The sequence below is a fragment of the Balaenoptera acutorostrata genome, chromosome 8, assembly GCF_949987535.1.
Source record: "Balaenoptera acutorostrata chromosome 8, mBalAcu1.1, whole genome shotgun sequence".
NCBI classification, from domain to species: domain Eukaryota; kingdom Metazoa; phylum Chordata; class Mammalia; order Artiodactyla; family Balaenopteridae; genus Balaenoptera; species Balaenoptera acutorostrata.
In genome coordinates this window covers 4,616,872-4,635,160 of record NC_080071.1, presented here as the reverse complement: position 1 = coordinate 4,635,160, position 18,289 = coordinate 4,616,872, and the positions used below count along the sequence as shown (strand labels likewise).

At 36.0% G+C, this 18,289-nt stretch overlaps 1 protein-coding gene across 1 annotated transcript in view; it reads left to right on the top strand.

Annotated features, from left to right (window-relative positions):
• LRP1B (LDL receptor related protein 1B) overlaps positions 1-18,289 on the top strand; it is a gene marked incomplete at its 5' end in the record, with an annotated part of 1,526,008 nt that overhangs the window by 583,882 nt on the left and 923,837 nt on the right. The window contains 1 exon segment of the mRNA XM_057550915.1: positions 5,598-5,760. Coding sequence (XP_057406898.1) covers positions 5,598-5,760 — 163 coding nt within the window.

The window sequence follows — 18,289 nt, the reverse complement described above, 5'->3', positions numbered from 1 at the left end:
AGGCTCCAGACGCGCAGGCCCAGTAGTTGTGGCTCACGGGCCCAGCTGCTCAGCGGCATGTGGGATCTTCCCAGACCAGGGCTCGAACCCGTGTCCCCTGCATTGGCAGGCAGATTCTTAACCACTGCACCACCAGGGAAGCCCCTAGATTATTTTATGATTCAGAAGAAAGTGGTCAATACTTTCAGATGTAGATACGAACAGAAAAGCAAACTTTGCTTTTGGCAAGTAAGAAATTCTGAATGACCATAAAGCAGCTATTTGTAAAGAACAGTGAGGGCAAAATCCTGGGCACTTTTGTTTGAAGAATGAATACAAGGCAACCAGAGAAACATAATAACAGGAACATATGTAATTTTTTTTCTAGTAACAGTAAAGTAATAAGGGTCTTACTAAAATTTTAGAGACAATTTTGTAATGTCGTAAAAATCTCCTAAAATGTTCAAGTCATCTATCTATCTATCTATCTATCATCTATCTATCTATCTATCTATCTGTTGGCTTGCTTACTGGAACTCCTTGTTTAATTACTTTAATTCTCTAATCTTAATAAATATCACATTAAAAGCAGATAGAAACTTCAAATATAGGGAAAGGAAACAATGCCAATTCCCACAGTTATGGTTTGGCTAATTATTAGGTTCTCTAGTGAGACCTTGCTGCTTCAAACTAGGATGTTGTTAACAATACCTATTGTTTCAGTAGCAGAGCATCTTTCTGCAGCCATACAGAGTTGAAAGAAGTTGTGAATGCTGTCAAACAGCTCTTTTGTCTGAATTTACAATTGCGTAGACTAAACCAACTGCATGCCTAGCATGAGAGATGGGTCATTGAATGGACTTTGGCACATAATTTATCTGAACCCTAGGTATCTGAAATGGCATTTGAAACAGTGGGTTCTGTTCTCTAGCTGCTATAATAATGCAAAGGGAATAAAAAACAAAGCTAAGTATACATTTCCACATTTCTGGAGACAGAAAAAATAGTTCAGAAATTTAAAACTCCTGGCTGCTGAACTGATTCATGTACTTTGTGAAACATTTAAATGCTTATGTTTCCATAAAGACTGTGTAATTCAGAAATGAAACTGTAGTTGATAGACTGACAATCTTTATCCAGTGAACTGCAATATCTACTTTTTGCTTGCCCTTGTAGGGACTGATAGAAATTCCCACAAAATTGCTGCTTTCTCTACCTTGCTTTGACAATATATATATACCATTATGAATATAATGATGGCATATGCATCTATGTTAGTTTTTTATTGAAAGAATATCATTCATGTAGCAGCATGTTACTAAGAGTCTTTTGAAGCATAGAGTAAGAAGAGCATTTAGGTTCAGATTACAGAAAGAAACTCTACTTAGCCAATGAATCATAGATCCATATATAGTTCACACAAGGAGGTATCAAAATATAATTTTCAATAGATAAATATATGGCTGTCATAAAATTCAGGAATGAATATGGACCAGAAATTTATGTATTGCGTTATTGGGGGAACCAGCCCAATACTGATAGTCTAAGAGCATTAGTGGAATTCAATGCTTCTAGGCATCTTAAAGAAAAAGAATGTTTAAATGAGATCTGTAGTTAGGTATAAAAATGGGCAGTGCCTCACAGGCTAAGAGACTAGAATTTTTGGGGTTATCCTTTCTACTAGATAAATATCAACAGGTTAGCATGAAATTTCACAGTGTAGTTCTGATCAAATAGAAAATACTCAAGTCAAAAACATATACAGGGCTTCTCTGGTGGCGCAGTGGTTGAGAATCTGCCTGCCAAAGCAGGGAACATGGGTTTGAGCCCTGGTCCGGGAAGATCCCACATGCCGCAGAGCAACTAGGCCCGTGAGCCACAACTACTGAGCTTGCACGTCTGGAGCCTGTGCCCCACAACAAGAGAGGCCGTGACAGTGAAAGGCCCATGCACCGTGATGAAGAGTGGCCCCCACTCACCGCAACTAGAGAAAGCCCTCGCAGAGAAACGAAGACCCAACACAGCAATTAATTAATTAATTAATTAATTAAAAAAGAAAAAAACATATACAAAGAGCTAACACCTATCCTTCTCAAACTCTTCAAAAATATAGCAGAGGGAGGAATACTCCCAAACTCATTCTACAAGGCCGCCATCACCCTGATACCAAAACCAGACAAAGATGTCACAAAGAGAGAAAACTACAGGCCAATATCACTGATGAACATAAAGGCAAAAATCCTCAACAGAATACTAGCAAAGAGAATCCAACAGCACATTAAAAGGATCACACACCATGATCAAGTGGGGTTTATCCCAGGAATGCAAGGATTCTTCAGTGTAGGCAAATCAATCAATGTGATACACCATATTAACAAATTGAAGGATAAAAACCATAAGATCATCTCAGTAGATGCAGAAAAAGCTTTCAACAAAATTTGACACCTGTTTATGATAAAAACTCTCCAGAAAGTAGGCATAGAGGGAACTTACCTCAAAATAATAAAGGCCATATATGATAAACCCACAGCCAACATCATTCTCAATGGTGAAAAACTGAAACCATTTCCACGAAGATCAGGAACAAGACAAGCTTGCCCACTCTCACCACTATTATTCAACATAGTTTTGGAAGTTTTGGCGACAGCAATCAGAGGAGAAAAAGAAATAAAAGGAACAAATTGGAAAAGAAGAAATAAAACTGTCACTGTTTGCAGATGACATGATACTATTCATGGAGAATCCGAAAGATGCTACCAGAAAACTCCTAGAGCTAATCAATGAATCTGGTAAAGTAGCAGGATACAAAATTAATGCACAGAAATCTCTTGGATTCCTATACACTAATGATGAAAAATCTCAAAGAGAAATTAAGGAAACACTCCCATTTACCACTGGAACAAAAAGAATAAAATACCTAGGAATAAACCTACCTAAGGAGATAAAAGACCTGTATGCAGAAAACTATAAGACACTGATGAAAGAAATTAAAGATGATACCAACAGATGGAGAGCTATACTGTGTTCTTGGATTGGAAGAATCAACATTGTGAAAATGACTATACTACCCATAGCAATCTACAGATTCAGTGCAATCCCTATCAAACTACCAGTGGCATTTTTCACGGAACTAGAACAAAAGATTTCACAATTTGTGTGGACACACAAAAGACCCAGAATAGCCAAAGCAATCTTGAGAAAGAAAAATGGAGCTGGAAGAATCAGGCTCCCTGACTTCAGACTGTACTACAGAGCTACAGTAATCAAGACAGTATGGTACTGGACAAAAACAGAAATATAGATCAATGGAACAGGATAGAAAGCCCAGAGATAAACCCACACACGTATGGTCACCTTATCTTTGATAAAGGAGGCAAGAATATACAATAGAGAAAAGACAGCCTCTTCAATAAGTGGTGCTGGGAAAACTAGACAGCTACATGTGAAAGAATGAAATTCGAACACTCCCTAACACCATACACAAAAATAAACTCAAAATGGATTAAAGACCTAAATGTAAGGCCAGACACTATAAACCTGTTAGAGGAAAACATAGGCAGAACACTCTGTGACATAAATGACAGCAAGATACTTTTTGACCCACCTCCTAGAGAAATGAAAATAAAAACAAAAGTAAACAAATGGGACCTAATGAAACTTCAAAGCTTTTGCACAGCAAAGGAAACCATAAGAAGGTGAAAAGACAACCCTCTGAATGGGAGAAAATATTTACAAATGAAGCAACTGACAAAGGTTTAATCTCCAAAATATACAAGCAGCTCATGCAGCTCAATATCACAAAAACAAAAAACCCAATCCAGAAACGGGCAGAAGACCTAAATAGACATTTCTCCAAAGAAGATATACAGATTGCCAAGAAACACATAAAAGGATGCTCAACATCACTAATCATTAGAGAAATGCAAATCAAAACTACAATGAGGTATCACCTCACACCAGTCAGAATGGCCGTCATCAAAAAATCTATAAACAATAAATGCTGGAGGGGGTGTGGAGAAAAGGGAACCCTCTTGCACTGTTGGTGGAAATGTAAATTGATACAGCCACTATGGAGAACAGTATGGAGGTTCCTTAAAAAACTAAAAATAGAACTACCATACGACCCAGCAATCCCACTACTGGGCATATACCCTGAGAAAACCATAATTCAAAAAGAGTCTTGTACCACAATGTTCATTGCAGCACTATTTACAATAGCCAGGACATGGAAGCAACCTAAGTGTCCATTGACAGATGAATGGATAAAGAAGATGTGGCACATATTGAGTTACTTGTGGTGAGGTGGATGGACCTAGAGTCTGTCATACAGAGTGAAGTAAGACAGAGAAAGAAAAACAAATACCGTATGCTAACACATATATATGGAATCTAAAAAAAAAAAAAAAAAAAAGGTTCTGATGAACCTAGGTGCAGGACAGGAATAAAGACGCAGATGTAGAGAATGGACTTGAGGGCACGGGGAGGGGGAAGGGTAAGCTAGGATGAAGTGAGAGAGTAGCAATTGAAGTATATACACTACCAAAAGTAAAATAGATAGCTAGTGGGAAGCAGCTGCATCACACGGGGAGATCAACTTGGTGCTTTGTGACCACCTAGAGAGGTGGGATAGGGAGGGTGGGAGGGAGACGCAAAGGGAGGGGATATGGGGATGTATGTATACATATAGCTGATTCACTTTGTTATACAGCAGAAACTAACACAACATTGTAAAGCAATTATGCTCCAATAAAGATGTTAAAAAAAAACAAACAACAGATACATTCTTCTAGAGTTGCACCATCCAAGTCACTAGCTTCCTCCTTTCTTTAAAATTTAAATTTGAATCAATTAAAGTGAAATTCAATAAAGGTTCGGTTTTTCAGTCACACTAGCCACATTTTAAATGCTCACTAGACACAGTTAGTCATTATTTTCTTGTACAGCATAGATAATAGAATATTTCCAATATTGCAGAAAGTAGTATTCAACAGTGCTCTTCTAGAGAATTAATCAATCTTTGAGCGATCCTGTTTTACATTGCCTACATATGCCATCAAAAGAACATATCATTCCTCCTTTTGCTTTATTTCCAAGTATTGGATACTTTTTGTAAATAAAGGTATTTACAGCTCTCCTTTTCTACCTCTCCTTTTTTTTTTTTTAAATAGAAGAGGATCTGAAAATAAGGGTTTACCTTAGTTCACAAGAAGTATTTACTCCTCTTACTGCGAAAGCATTTAGCTGTGTCACTGAACCACTTATGCCCATTGGGTTAAATGAACTATATGGACAAATGCAAAAACTAGGAGAAATATTTTATTGTAAATACCTATTCTTTAGGATTTAGAAACTCCCTGTCCTTTTATCTAGGTCATCTTCAGTCCTTAGATAGCAAGAAGAAAGGTATCAAGCGGTAGTCATTATTTTACAGAATAACTACTTACTTCCTTTGGCATAGCAAGAAATTATCCTTGCAATTTTTTTTTTTTTTTAAATCATAAAACTACCTGTACTTTTGAAATATCCTCTGTGGTGGTTTGGGTAGACTTATGTACTCTTTGGCTTATGATACTAAATTTGCACCTGTGATTCAGTGATTTTGTGTGTGTGTTTTTCAGATGTGCAACAAATGGCGATTGACTGGCTCACCAGAAATCTCTATTTTGTGGACCATGTCAGTGACCGGATCTTTGTGTGTAATTACAACGGGTCTGTGTGTGTCACCCTGATTGACCTGGAACTTCATAATCCTAAAGCAGTAGCAGTAGATCCAATAGCAGGGTAAGAAATTCTTCTTTATAGTGTTTGATCTGAAATAATTTCCGTTTAAAAAAATCAGAGTCTGACAAGAGTTGTGGGATATAAGACGACAGGCTCATAAAATGTTTTTAATGTTTATTTGAACAGTTGCATTGCAGGAAGGAAAAAAGAAGTTGTAATCTACCATTCAGAAGCTGGGGCATACCAATTCCTTAACACATCAGTATTGCAGGGCTAACCTAAGACACAGACAACCCACTACTCTTCCAAGAATTGCTTTGGGGTTGCCAGAGAAGACCCTCAGCATAGTTTTAGGTTAAAGAGAGGAGACTTAAGTTATTTAGCAGTGGACCTTGTGGTTAGCAGACTTCAAAAATACTACCTGAAAGATGGACTATTAACAAACTTAGCTCCAACACAACATTTAGGATTTATGAAAGGGGCATAATACATGTTCAAGGGTACTAGTAAAACATTAAGGTTGTCTTTGTTAGTTGAAACCTTTTTTTTTTTTTTCTCTAACTACTGATGTGTAAACACTATATTACTATGGAGCTACTGAATTAATCATCAGAATCCATCTTCACTTTTTCTTTGACTTTCCAATTTTGCAAGCCACTCTATTGGTTAAAAAGAGACCTTATTTTATCTGAACTTCTTTTAGCTAATAGGCTCATTCATCTTTTTTTAATATATCATAATTTTTCAAAATATAGGTACACATGTTTAAATTCCCAATAACTCTGTTCATATAATTAGAAAATTAATATAGGAATTATGCTTTAATTTTACAAACACTATGGTATTGTATAAAGTTCTATAAAGTCAGGTTTTTTACCAGTAACTATTGGGAAAGGATACTTTCAAATTAATGGCATAGTGTACAACTTTAGCTGGAAGAGCTGGTGCTTTTTTCAGATGTAAGTTGTAGCAAAGATTTGAAAACTAAAATATTATCCTTGTTATTGTTTTAATCGTCCCCAAGCAGTTCAGGCTGAAGTGTCTGATGGAACATATCCTAAACTGCCATAAGTCCCCATTCAATAAATGGGAAAATATTTACTGAAGAAACAGCTGTCATCCATATGTGGACTTTTGTCACTCTTTACTTAAAGTCTGATTGAATATTAAGATGCATCATCACAATGGTTCTGATTTTGACAAGAACAGCTTGCACATAAGAGCTTTGCTAGGAAGGCTGTGTAATATAATTCTTGAATGTAGCTCTATTTGTATTTGCAGCAGATGGTTACTTGACTTAATCTGACTGCAGTGATGCTTCAAAAGACATGAGTAAGAGAAGTTGTATTTAAACTGATTTGTTTGGGTGTTGGTTAAGTGTAGTAAGGAAGAACTGGAAATTTACAAACATGCTAACAACATTCTTTTGGCATTCTGTTTAGAAATATATTTGCTTGTGTGTTTTTCCCTGGATGTGCTAACTGAATTTAAAATAAGCCTTTAGATAGTCTTGTCTGTCAGAAATGTTGAGGTGAAGCTATTGTGTTTCTCCCATTTTTATACCACTCTTATCCTTCCCCATTCTTTTTTTTTTTTTTAATTTATGTATTTATTTGGCTGTGCTGAGTCTTAGTTGTGGCCTGTGGGATCTAGTTACCTCACCAGGGATCAAACGCAGGCCCCCAGCATCGGGAACTTAGCCACTGGACCACCAGGGAAGTCCCAATCTTTCCCCATTCTTAAAAACAAAGATCCAGAGACCCTTTTCAAATAAAACTGCCAACCTGAAATATAATATATGTGACACCATCTCCCTTTCTGAAAAGCAACATGTTTTATGTTCTCAAGCTTCCTATTTCTCCCTGTCATTACATGAAAGAACCATATTTTGTCATTTTTGTCAAAGGAATTAGGAGTAGAAAACCCTCACACTGTTTGTGCTTATTCTCTGCTGGATTCCTTTGGGCCTAGTAACTGATTTGTCATGTATCATTTATCACAATAGGTTCTTTGGAATTTTTTTGTTTGAGTTTGCTCTGTCTCTCTATCACCGTTTTTCAATCCTGATTTCTAGGAATCAGAGGAGGAAAAGCTCTGCTGTTTTATAAATATAATCCCGTTTGTAATAGAACACTTTTTAAAAATATTTATTTTTCTCTTCATACTGTATCAGAAATTTGGCTAGGGTTAATGTGGTGCTACCTAGGGAAGGAACAGCAGGTTGTTTCTTTTTTCTTTTTCCTTTAACTTCTACTTTTGGGAGCTCAAGGGTAATTTGAATAGTTGAGGTTAGAACAACTCTGCATGACCTACTAAAGGGGACATGTACCACCAGTGAAATTTCTCCCACCTTTTCCTAATTGTCTGAGGTATATTTCTTTGGCTCTGTCTGTTATAACTTCAGTTCAGAAAACATCAGAATGTCTTAAAAGTCTGACCTGACTCTTAGAGCTTGACCTTAATAGGTATGGAAATGGCTGGAGATTTGCCTTATCTCCCCAGAGGCTGCATTGAAAAAAAATATTTTTTACTTGGCTGTACTTTTTACTTTTCTCAACCTCCTATTCCCTTTTTTATCTAAGAAGTTTTACAATATTATCATTATTATTATTCTAAAATTTTTAAATTTATTTTTTACTTCTCCACAGGTTGAATATAGATTAGTAATTTTCTCTAGACTATCAATATGACTTGGGCCAGGCTCCAATCCAAATTTGCCAGGAAGAGATTGTTTATAAACAGTTTTTGTTCATTTTCTTTGTTTTTGTGATGTTGATATTGACTCATTAATTCAGGCTCTTTTTCTGAAGATACTTCTTGAGATTTTCTTCTTCATTTCAAATTTTAGCAATATTTTCTTCCAGTGGTTTCTTGAAGAAATTTCTAAAATTATTTCTATAGAGTCATTAGAGTTTGAAGGTAGCATAGAGATTATAGTTCAACCAATATCAAAAATAGCTTTTCTGGTAGTTGCTATTAGAGCTCTGCTTGTTTAATGATTATGAATTTAATCTGAAGTCACTCTCCCTAGGATCAAATCCTGCCTAGTTACTAGCTGTGTGATGTTGGATGCCTCTTTGTATCTTTATTTTCTTACCTTAAAAATATGAATAGTGATAATCCACTAAAGGGCTGTTGTGAGGATTAAATAATGCCAAACATATAAAGCATTTTAATACTGTTTAAGTTGTAGAATATGTGAAGTTTCTCTTTTTCATGTTGCCTCAAAAATAATTACTAATCTTTCCAACACTTACAATACTGTTGTGAATAGAGTGATGAGACCAATATTCCACCTCATTAAAGATGATCTTTTCATTTCCAGCCCAATTCTCTTTCTACTAAAAATGCTCCTTAAATGGCTTACTTCATATAGACTAAATCTATTATATAATCAAGTACTGAGTAAAAGGAGGGGAAATGAGAAAATAAAGTGATATGACCTGGGAGTAAAGATGAAATGTATATGTGATGCTGGAGGATAAAAAGTACAGAGTAACTGTAGGTATAGGGAAGAAAGTAGCAGAGGAAACCATTTTCATAATTGATGTTGTGAAAGATATGTTTGGATTACCTTCAAGGTCTTTCAAAAGATAAAGTAAAGAATAAAATCCCTTCACAGTTACCTCTGTCAGTTGAACTGTATTTTTTAATATGAAATTTTTTCAGTAATAAACCATATAGTGTTTGAGTCTGATGAGGGTTGTAGCTGAGAACAGGAGTGGAACTAGTATGCAATTTTGGTTCTAGGGTGTGGCTCTAAGTTGCCTATTAAATTAAAATCATCACATTAAACTTGATACAAGAATACATTTCACCATAAGTATCAAATCGTTAACAACACTATTGCAAAAGAGAGGATCAATTAATCCTAAGGATGATAAATATTAGAAAAACAGAGTAAAATTGGAGAGATATTTTTAGGGATGAAGTTGGATTTGAAAATTTGAGGAAAATATTTTGAGGGACTTGAGGTACCATGTATAGAACTCATATTCAGTAAAGTTATGTGAGATGGCCAAATTGAGGGAGAAGGGGAATCCCCCATATCATGTGAAACAGCAGAAATTGACTATGTTCCAAGTACTATGTATACCCTTTTTCTGTGTAGGATGGACTTTTGACTTGTTGAGAATGGATGGCAGAGTGATCTGTAGGATTTATTTGTAAGTCCATGACCGCATGTCAGTATTAAGGAGAAAAATGTGTTGTCTTTGTTCGCTATAAAAGCAGTCCATCTGCCAGGAGGCAGAGGACTGAAACTTAAGTCTCAGAAGTTGAATTCACACAGGAGTGATTGACAGTATTTAATAGGGAATAAACACATTCTCAGCACCCACCTGGATCCCCGCTGTTGGTGAAACTAGTCATGGCTGAGAAATTAAAAATAGAATCAAAGTTAACAGCTATCAGGGAGCAGGACTGACTAATGAAATGCTAATCTGAGATACTGTGTGAATGTTGGAAGCTAGAAAATGAAGTAGGTCTGCCTATGACCATGAAAGAAGTTTTGTAACAAGGGGAGCCTTGGGATAGATACCAAATTTCTCACGTCCATGAGGTGGCTCCTAGAGCCAGCCCAGGTTCCAAGTTACAGCCTGCACTCACTAGGCACTTGCAGTAGGACAGTAGAATTGTTGCAGAGTTTTGGCTATTAAATCCGTCAGGCTACAGTAGTTCCCCTTTATCCACAGGTTTGCTTTCTGTGGTTTTAGTTACTTGTGGTCAACCATGGTCCAGAAATATGAAATGAAAAATTCCATAAATAACTAATTTGTGAGTTTTAAATGACTCAGTGTTCTGAGTAGTGTAGTGCCATCCAGCTCTGTCCCTGCTGAGATGTGAATCATCCCTTTGTCCGGTGTACCCTGATGATTAGTCACTTAGTAGTCTACGTTATCAGATCCACTGTCACAGTATCACAGTATCACAGTGCTTGTGTTCAAGTAACCCTTATTTTACTGAATAATGGCCCCAAAGCACAAAAGCAGTGATGCTGAATTTGGATATGCGAAAGAGAAGCCAGAAAGTGCTTTCTTTAAATGAAAAGGTGAAAGTTCTCAACTTAATATGAAAAGGAAAAAAAAAAAGCCAAGGTGCTAAGATGTATGGCAAGAACAAATCTTCTATCCATGAAATTGTGAAGATGGAAAAAGAAATTCATGCTAGTTTTGCTGTTATGCCTGAAACTGCAAAAGTTATGGCTGCAGTATGTAAGCAGTTAGTTAAGATGGAAAAGGCATTATATTTATACAATAAGATATTTTGAGAGAGAGAGAGACCACAGTCACAAAACTTTCATTACGGTATTATATAATATATTGTTCTAATTGTTCTATTTTATTGTTATTGTTGTTAATCTCTTACTGTGGCTAATGTATAAATTAAACTTTACCATATGTATGTATGTATAGGAAACACATACAGTCAGCCCTCCATATCTGCAGGTTTTGTGTCTGTGGGTTTTATATCTAAGGATTCAACTAACCATGGACCCACATCCATGGATTCCACTTGAAATTTCACCCAATGGTTGGTTGAAACCATGGATATGGAGGGCTGACTATATTTATTGTAGTACTCAATCTTATGTAAGAGAGTGGATTTTGGTATCCATGGGGGCTTCCAGAACCTACCTTCCATAAATACTGAGGGACAGCTATATATATATATAGTTTGGTACTATCCATGGTGTCAGACATTCACTGGAGGTCCTGGAATGTATCCCCCATGGGTAAGGCAGTACTACTGTACACTGTAGGCAAATTAAAGCTACAGATTGCACCCCTACAACTAACCACTATCTACTGATTTGAGGATTCAGATGAATCTGAAGTTTCTATGGGTTTGAACATTAGGAAGTATCTAAAGATATCCCCCTATGTATTGCTTTCTCCTCTTGGAAGTGTCAGTCTTGGAGGGTTGGACGCTCATCTACAATTCATGACTGCCCCTAATCTTTTGAAATTCATATTCATATTTTGATATGTTGCAAATTGTGGGTCCTGACTTTTTAAGGAAGAACTACCCTCTACACATACCCGCATACCCGCACACAGAAACATTACCTATACCTAGATAGATAGATTAGATAGATAGATATTTCCTGTATCCTTCACCACTGCAATATAGCCATGTCTCATTCCCACAATCAGATGCAACTCCCTATTCAAGGAGAGAGATGTTTCTTGAAGATAATGTAAACTTAGTTTCCCTCAGTATCTTCTTGTATACTCCTCTTCATTAGAAGAAAACTCAGAAAAACATGGAAATATTTTAATAGCTCCAATAATCATTCTCCTGAATTTCTGTATTGCCCTGCTGTAATTTCCCTTTTGTGCATCCTGAATTTAAACTTTTTTTTTTCTTTTTTCTTTTTTAAAGATTTAGGAACAAAATGAACTGCTAAAAGTATATTTTGGTCTGTTAACTTATTTTTGAGACAGTCTTGGTCCTGAAGATAGTAGTAGTACTCAGGTGGGCAGACCTCCAAATTCATTTATAGATAAGAGAATGCCAAGGAAGTTACCTGTCCACTTCTCCTTATACTCAGTGGGTGATTAATGCAGTACACTGAAAACAACCTTAGTCTTATAAATTTGTATTAATTATTTCAAAAATTTTACCTATGTGTTTTCTTACCTGTATCAAAATTCAAGTGGATATCATTATAGCACTAGCTATATTTCTATCTTTTCATTTATCTATAAGCTATCTAAATATCTATGTGCACATTCCCCATTTTACACTACTTCTCCCTTCTCTGTGTGATTCTAACAATCTTGGATTTAGAATAGAGAATTATCTAAGAAATTGGCATCTACCTATTTTAGGCCAAATTACTAAGTGCCTTAGGAGAGTTATCACCTGCCACTTTTCAATCCAAAGTTCCTTTCAGAAGTTACCGATGTGAAAAGGCAAGACAACATGAATATACAGTTATGTGTTTCATGGTCTGCACTATTTTCACTAAACTTAGTGGTTCAGAGGCACATTCAAAAGTATAAATCCATATGAACTGTCTTTTATATGACTTAATTTTTATCTTCTCATTAATTAATTTTGTCCAGGTTCAACCTCTTTCCAAATTCCTCCACAGATATTTCCTCAAGTGGAGGTTTATGTATGACATTGCCTTTAATTAGTCTCCTTCAGTTACAAATGATTATTCTATTATATTATAATTAGCCTGGGAATATGGAAGAACAACTAGGAGTGACTTATTATGTTCAGTACAGCCTTTACTGGAACCTTAACCCACATTGATTTAACTCCCACTGTGTGTTCTTGAGTCATATCATTCACAATGTCAAAATAATGCAGAACATTCTACATCTCTGTTTGTTCTCTTTGTTGTTCTCTCTCTGTCTCTTTTTTTTTTTTAACTCTATAAGTTTTTGGTGTTTGTTAAACTTATCTCTAAATTACTGAGTTTAAGAATTTACTTCTAGTAATTATACTTAATGTCTTCCCAGCCTTCTAGCCACTCCCTATTAAAGACATATCTTCTCTGAATTCTCACTGATTAACGCTGACCACTCAAATAGATAAAGTAACAGAAAAGCTGTGCACAGACTAAATTATGAAGGAATTTATTATTTCACCTAAAAATCTAGATTTAGGACAGTCCCTGGTTTGGTTAAATTATTGGCTCAACAATAGCATTAACCACGTGGGTTCCTCCTATCTCTTTATTCTGTGATGTTATCTTTAGTGTGTGCTTTTCAAATTAATACCCCTGTGGTCATAAGATGGCTACTGAAGTTTCAGGGATCCCATGTAGAAACATGGTATTCAGTTAAAAAACAGCATTATTTCTTCCTTGGGTATAGAAGAGCTCCCAAAGCAAATATTCCCTCGTGTCTTCTTGGTCACAACTGGGTACATGCCAACCTAAATGAGACAGCAATAGACAATTTTTACCATCCACACATGAAAGACAGTGCGACATGGGAGCAAATATATGATGACATAGAAGAATGAAAAATGGATTATGAACCAACATCATCTTCTACAGACACTGTATTATGATAGTCCTTTCTCATGTGCAGCCCTTTGTCTTTGTTCTTCTCAGGCACTGAGAGACCTCTTTTCTTTAAATCTTTTTTTTTTTTTTTTTTTTTTAATTTTTATTTTTGGCTGTGTTGGGTCTTCGGTTCGTGCGAGGGCTTTCTCCAGTTGCGGCAAGTGGGGGCCACTCTTCATCGCGGTGCGGGGACCGCTCTTCATCGCGGTGCGCTGGCCTTTCACTATCGCGGCCCCTCCCGTTGCGGGGCACAGGCTCCAGACGCGCAGGCTCAGTAGTTGTGGCACACGGGCCCAGCCGCTCCGCGGCATGTGGGATCCTCCCAGACCAGGGCTCGAACCCGTGTCCCCTGCATTAGCAGGCAGATTCTCAACCACTGCGCCACCAGGGAAGCCCGAGAGACCTCTTTTCACTTAGCTAAACCTGTTTGGAATATGTACAAATGTTATTTTCCAACCCTTCATTTCACCTTCTCTGAGAGTTCCTCCATTTCCTTTTAGCCCAGATTGTTAAAACGCATTCTGAGGAATATTTTTCTTATCACTTTTCAAGGCAAATTACAGTTGATTTTTGTTTCTTTGCTTTCTGTAACTTTTTCTACAATACTGAGAAGAGGCTGGGGTGGGGACACTGTGGATAGCACTCCACTATGTCTTTAAAGATATAGTTTAAGAAGCTGATGGGAGCTTTTATTCTATCAGATTTTCTAACACTTTTGCAAGCTATGTGAAATTTCTAAGCCACTGGGGTAATATTAAGTAAATTATTGTTTCACTTATAAAATGATTCTAAGGTGGCATAAAAGCTTTCTTACTCTCTGCCAAAGAGTAGTATACCTACTGGAAGAAGTTGTGCTGTTACTAGAAAAGAATGATTTTATATTTTCAAGTAGTTAAATTTTATTTCTAATTGTTTGCTACATGCAAAGTTCTGTGAAAATAAGAGGTAGTAATAAGCCAGTGTTACTGCTTTTGAAAATAAATGGACAACTTTCCTGTAGCACTCAGGTTTGATCAGGGCATCAAAGATAATGATATAATTTATTCTCTTATGGAGCTTGGAGTATAGCAGAGTTATGCATCAAATATCAACTATTACAATCAGGAGATACGGTTACTATAGTTTACCCCCCAAACTTATAGATAATAAACGAAATATTAAGCAGTAATTTATTTGTCATTTCTGAGATAAATAATGGATCAGGCATAAATGTTACTAAAAAATAAATCTTTTTGAGAGAATCTTGGTTTGTAAACACCACAAAGGAAAGCACAAAATTTAAAAACAATAAAATAAGTACTTGAACACATAACATAAATTCAGGATTTTACCATATATATTATAATCACATTAAACTAAAAACAAAACAAAACAAAACAAAACAGGAACAAAAAGTAAAAACAACATTCAGCTTTTATGCTGAGTTAAATTTTGTTCTGCTTAACTGCTGAGCCTTGCACAATATTGAACCAAATTTGATATTTTCCCTTGAGCCAGACTGTCAGTGCTTTGATTTGGGAGAAATTAACCTGGCTTTTAGGGTCAAAGTGAATGTTTTCCAATGTCAAGTGATTTTTACTCAACATTCTTTTTTTTTTTAATCATGCAAAGGGAAAAGGCAAATCTTGAGAGTCTTTGGTATTCTTTTGGTTTTAGTTAGATAATGTCTTTGTTAGCACTTGTAAAAATTGTGCTTAGGCAGGGGACATCACACTTCCTGATTACAAGCTCTACTATAAAGCTACAGTCATCAAAAGAGCATGGTAATAGAATAAAAATAGACACATAGACCAAAGGAAAAGAATTGAGAGCCCAGAAATAAACCCAAGCACATACGGTCAACTGATATTTTTGACAAGGGAGCCAAGAATACTTAATGGAGAAGAGACAATCTCTTTGATAAATAGTGCTAGGATAATTGGATATTCATATGTAAACTAATGAGGCTAGAACCATATGTTTTTAACTCACAAAAATTAACTCAAAATGGATTAAAGACTTAATTGTAAGACCTGAAACCATGAAATTCCTAAAAGAAAACATAGGAATAAAACTTCTTGACATGGGTCTTGGCAATCAATTTTTTAATATGACACCTAAAGCACAAGCAACAAAATAAAAAATAAATAAACAAGTGGAAGTACATCAAACTTAAAAGTTTCTAAATAGTAAAAGAAACCATCAACAAAGTGAAAAGACAACCTACAGAATGAAAAAAAAATATTTGCAAACAATATATATAAGTGGTTAATATCCAAAAATATATAAATAACTCATACAACTCAATAGCAGAAAAACCAACCCAGTTCAAAAATGGGCAAAGGACACACAGTTGCTTGCCCATGACAACACCATAGGATGAAAGTGGGAGCATACATTTCCAATGAATACTTTGCCATCTCAGCCAAAGTCTTCTCTTCTGTTACCAAATATCCATATGCATTCTTCTTCCCATACATAGAATCCACTACAATTAAGTCAAAGTAGAGGATCTGTAGATGATGTGCAGTCCTCTCTGTTGAGTCCTTTTGTTGCTCGTTGTTGTACAGCAAAGTATGAACCAAAAGACAAGATATATAAATTGATGGACTAGTGATAAAATAGCAAAAAAAAAAAATCCATTTAGAAGGAAGCAGACAGTAGTCATTGGGACAGAGCAGTAATGGAGTCTGCCAGGCAAGTAAAGTGAAGACCTTCTGTTTCAGGGATTGTTTCAGGGAAAACTTTTCCCTGAAACACTTCCCCTTGTCCATTGTTCTCCTTTATCTATGCTTCCATTGGGAGGTTCTTTCTAGTCTGCTGTGCTGAATACTACATCTAAAGTTGGCAATGGGGAATATCCTCTCCCTTGGGGGTATTTCACAGATTGTTTGTTGTTCCTTTCAAGTTGCTTTAAGGTTTGAAGAGACAAAAGGATCTTGTAAGCTAGGCTCTTGGCTTTTGAAGTTACAAATTCCCTTGAAAATTAGTAGATTTTTTTATTTCTTTGCTTCCCATTACTTCTATATACCAATAACCACACTTGGTTATAGTTTAGAAATAATTATCAAATTATTTCTTTCCACCTCACTTTCTTGGTTTTCTCTTTCAGCATATTAGTGGTCACTTTGAGGCCTGAAAACAGTGATTCAGTGGGAAACAAATACCTTTTGTCTGAAGGAGAAATTCCTCTGTTTGAGAAGTCTTAATTGGCTTTTGTTGCTCAAAGCCATTTGCAATATTTTTTCTTACTATTCAAGTTCTAGAAGCAATTGGCTTTTCTAAACCTGGGAGGCCCCAGTTTTGGCTTCCCTTTCATTTTTTGCTGTCAAACAGGCAATTCTAACTTAGACTCTTTTTTTTTGGTAATATCTTACCAAAATAAGCATGCAGTAACTAATACAACTACTATTATACTTTTAAACTTCTTCCTTTAAACCCACAATGCTCAATAAGCACTCGTTTTTCCTTCCAAGATATTCTCCAAGATTTTACAAAGGACATTTTTAGTCAAGTATTTTAACCTTGAGGATTTTCAGTCCTGAACAATTACCCTGCTGCTGCTGCCTTACCACTAAGCCAATGTTATGCAGTGTAGATTCTTATTAAGGTAGTTCTATACTTGTGGTACCAACTTCTGAATTTGTTGTGGTAAAACTTGGTACTATAAATTTCAGTGGATAACACAATAGAAATGTGTTTCTTGTTTGATTGCTCAAGGTAGAGTCCAGTGTTCCTATTTATTAGGCAGCTTTTCTCCATGTGTTGATTCAGGAGGTTCCTTCTGTTTTGTGGTTTCTACATCCTTCAGGGCCTCAGAATCTTCTGATTTTTGATGGGAGAGGAAAGGCACATCTGCTGTTTTAAAACTGAAAGTGACATCTAGTCATTTAATCACATCTGGAGGCAAGGGGGCTAGATAACATGGTTTCTAGCTGAGAAGTTGTCAACCACTTCAGATTTTGGAAATGGGGGTAGGTATGAGTATCTGGTTGACAGATGACTGTCTCTGCCATTGTAATCACTATCTGATTCCATTATATATATATTGTTTTCTGGTTACTAAAACAAATTAAATGTAGATCAGGTTAGCATTTCAAAGCCTTTGTTTCTGAAAAGTATTTTAAATTGAGTGGGTTCATCTTTTTCCAAAGTGTTTTATACTCCCCTGAATGCTCAGAATTTAGGTTTATCACTTTACCTTAAATGAGTCATTTTTATTAAATTCATCTTTCCTCTTGAGACATTCACAAATATAAATCATCTACTAAAAATTTGCCTGGCTGATATATAATCAGAGAAACAAGTAGATTATACCCCGGTGAATGAGTGAGATAATAGGCATCTCTACATTGGAAGAATTTCACTAAATAACCGGTGCCGTATTCCTAGAACCTAAGCACCCTCTTCTCTGAAAGGGCTAGAAATACCGTGAGATTTTATTTTCGCTCTTTTCAGACATCAGAACGAGTCTTCTTCCTCTATTTGTGTTTCTTAAGATCTCACTACTACTCCCAACCCATGGAAGGTCTTGTCTTTCCAGACTGAGTGTCTTAGATTTTATTTGATACACACTAGGCTATT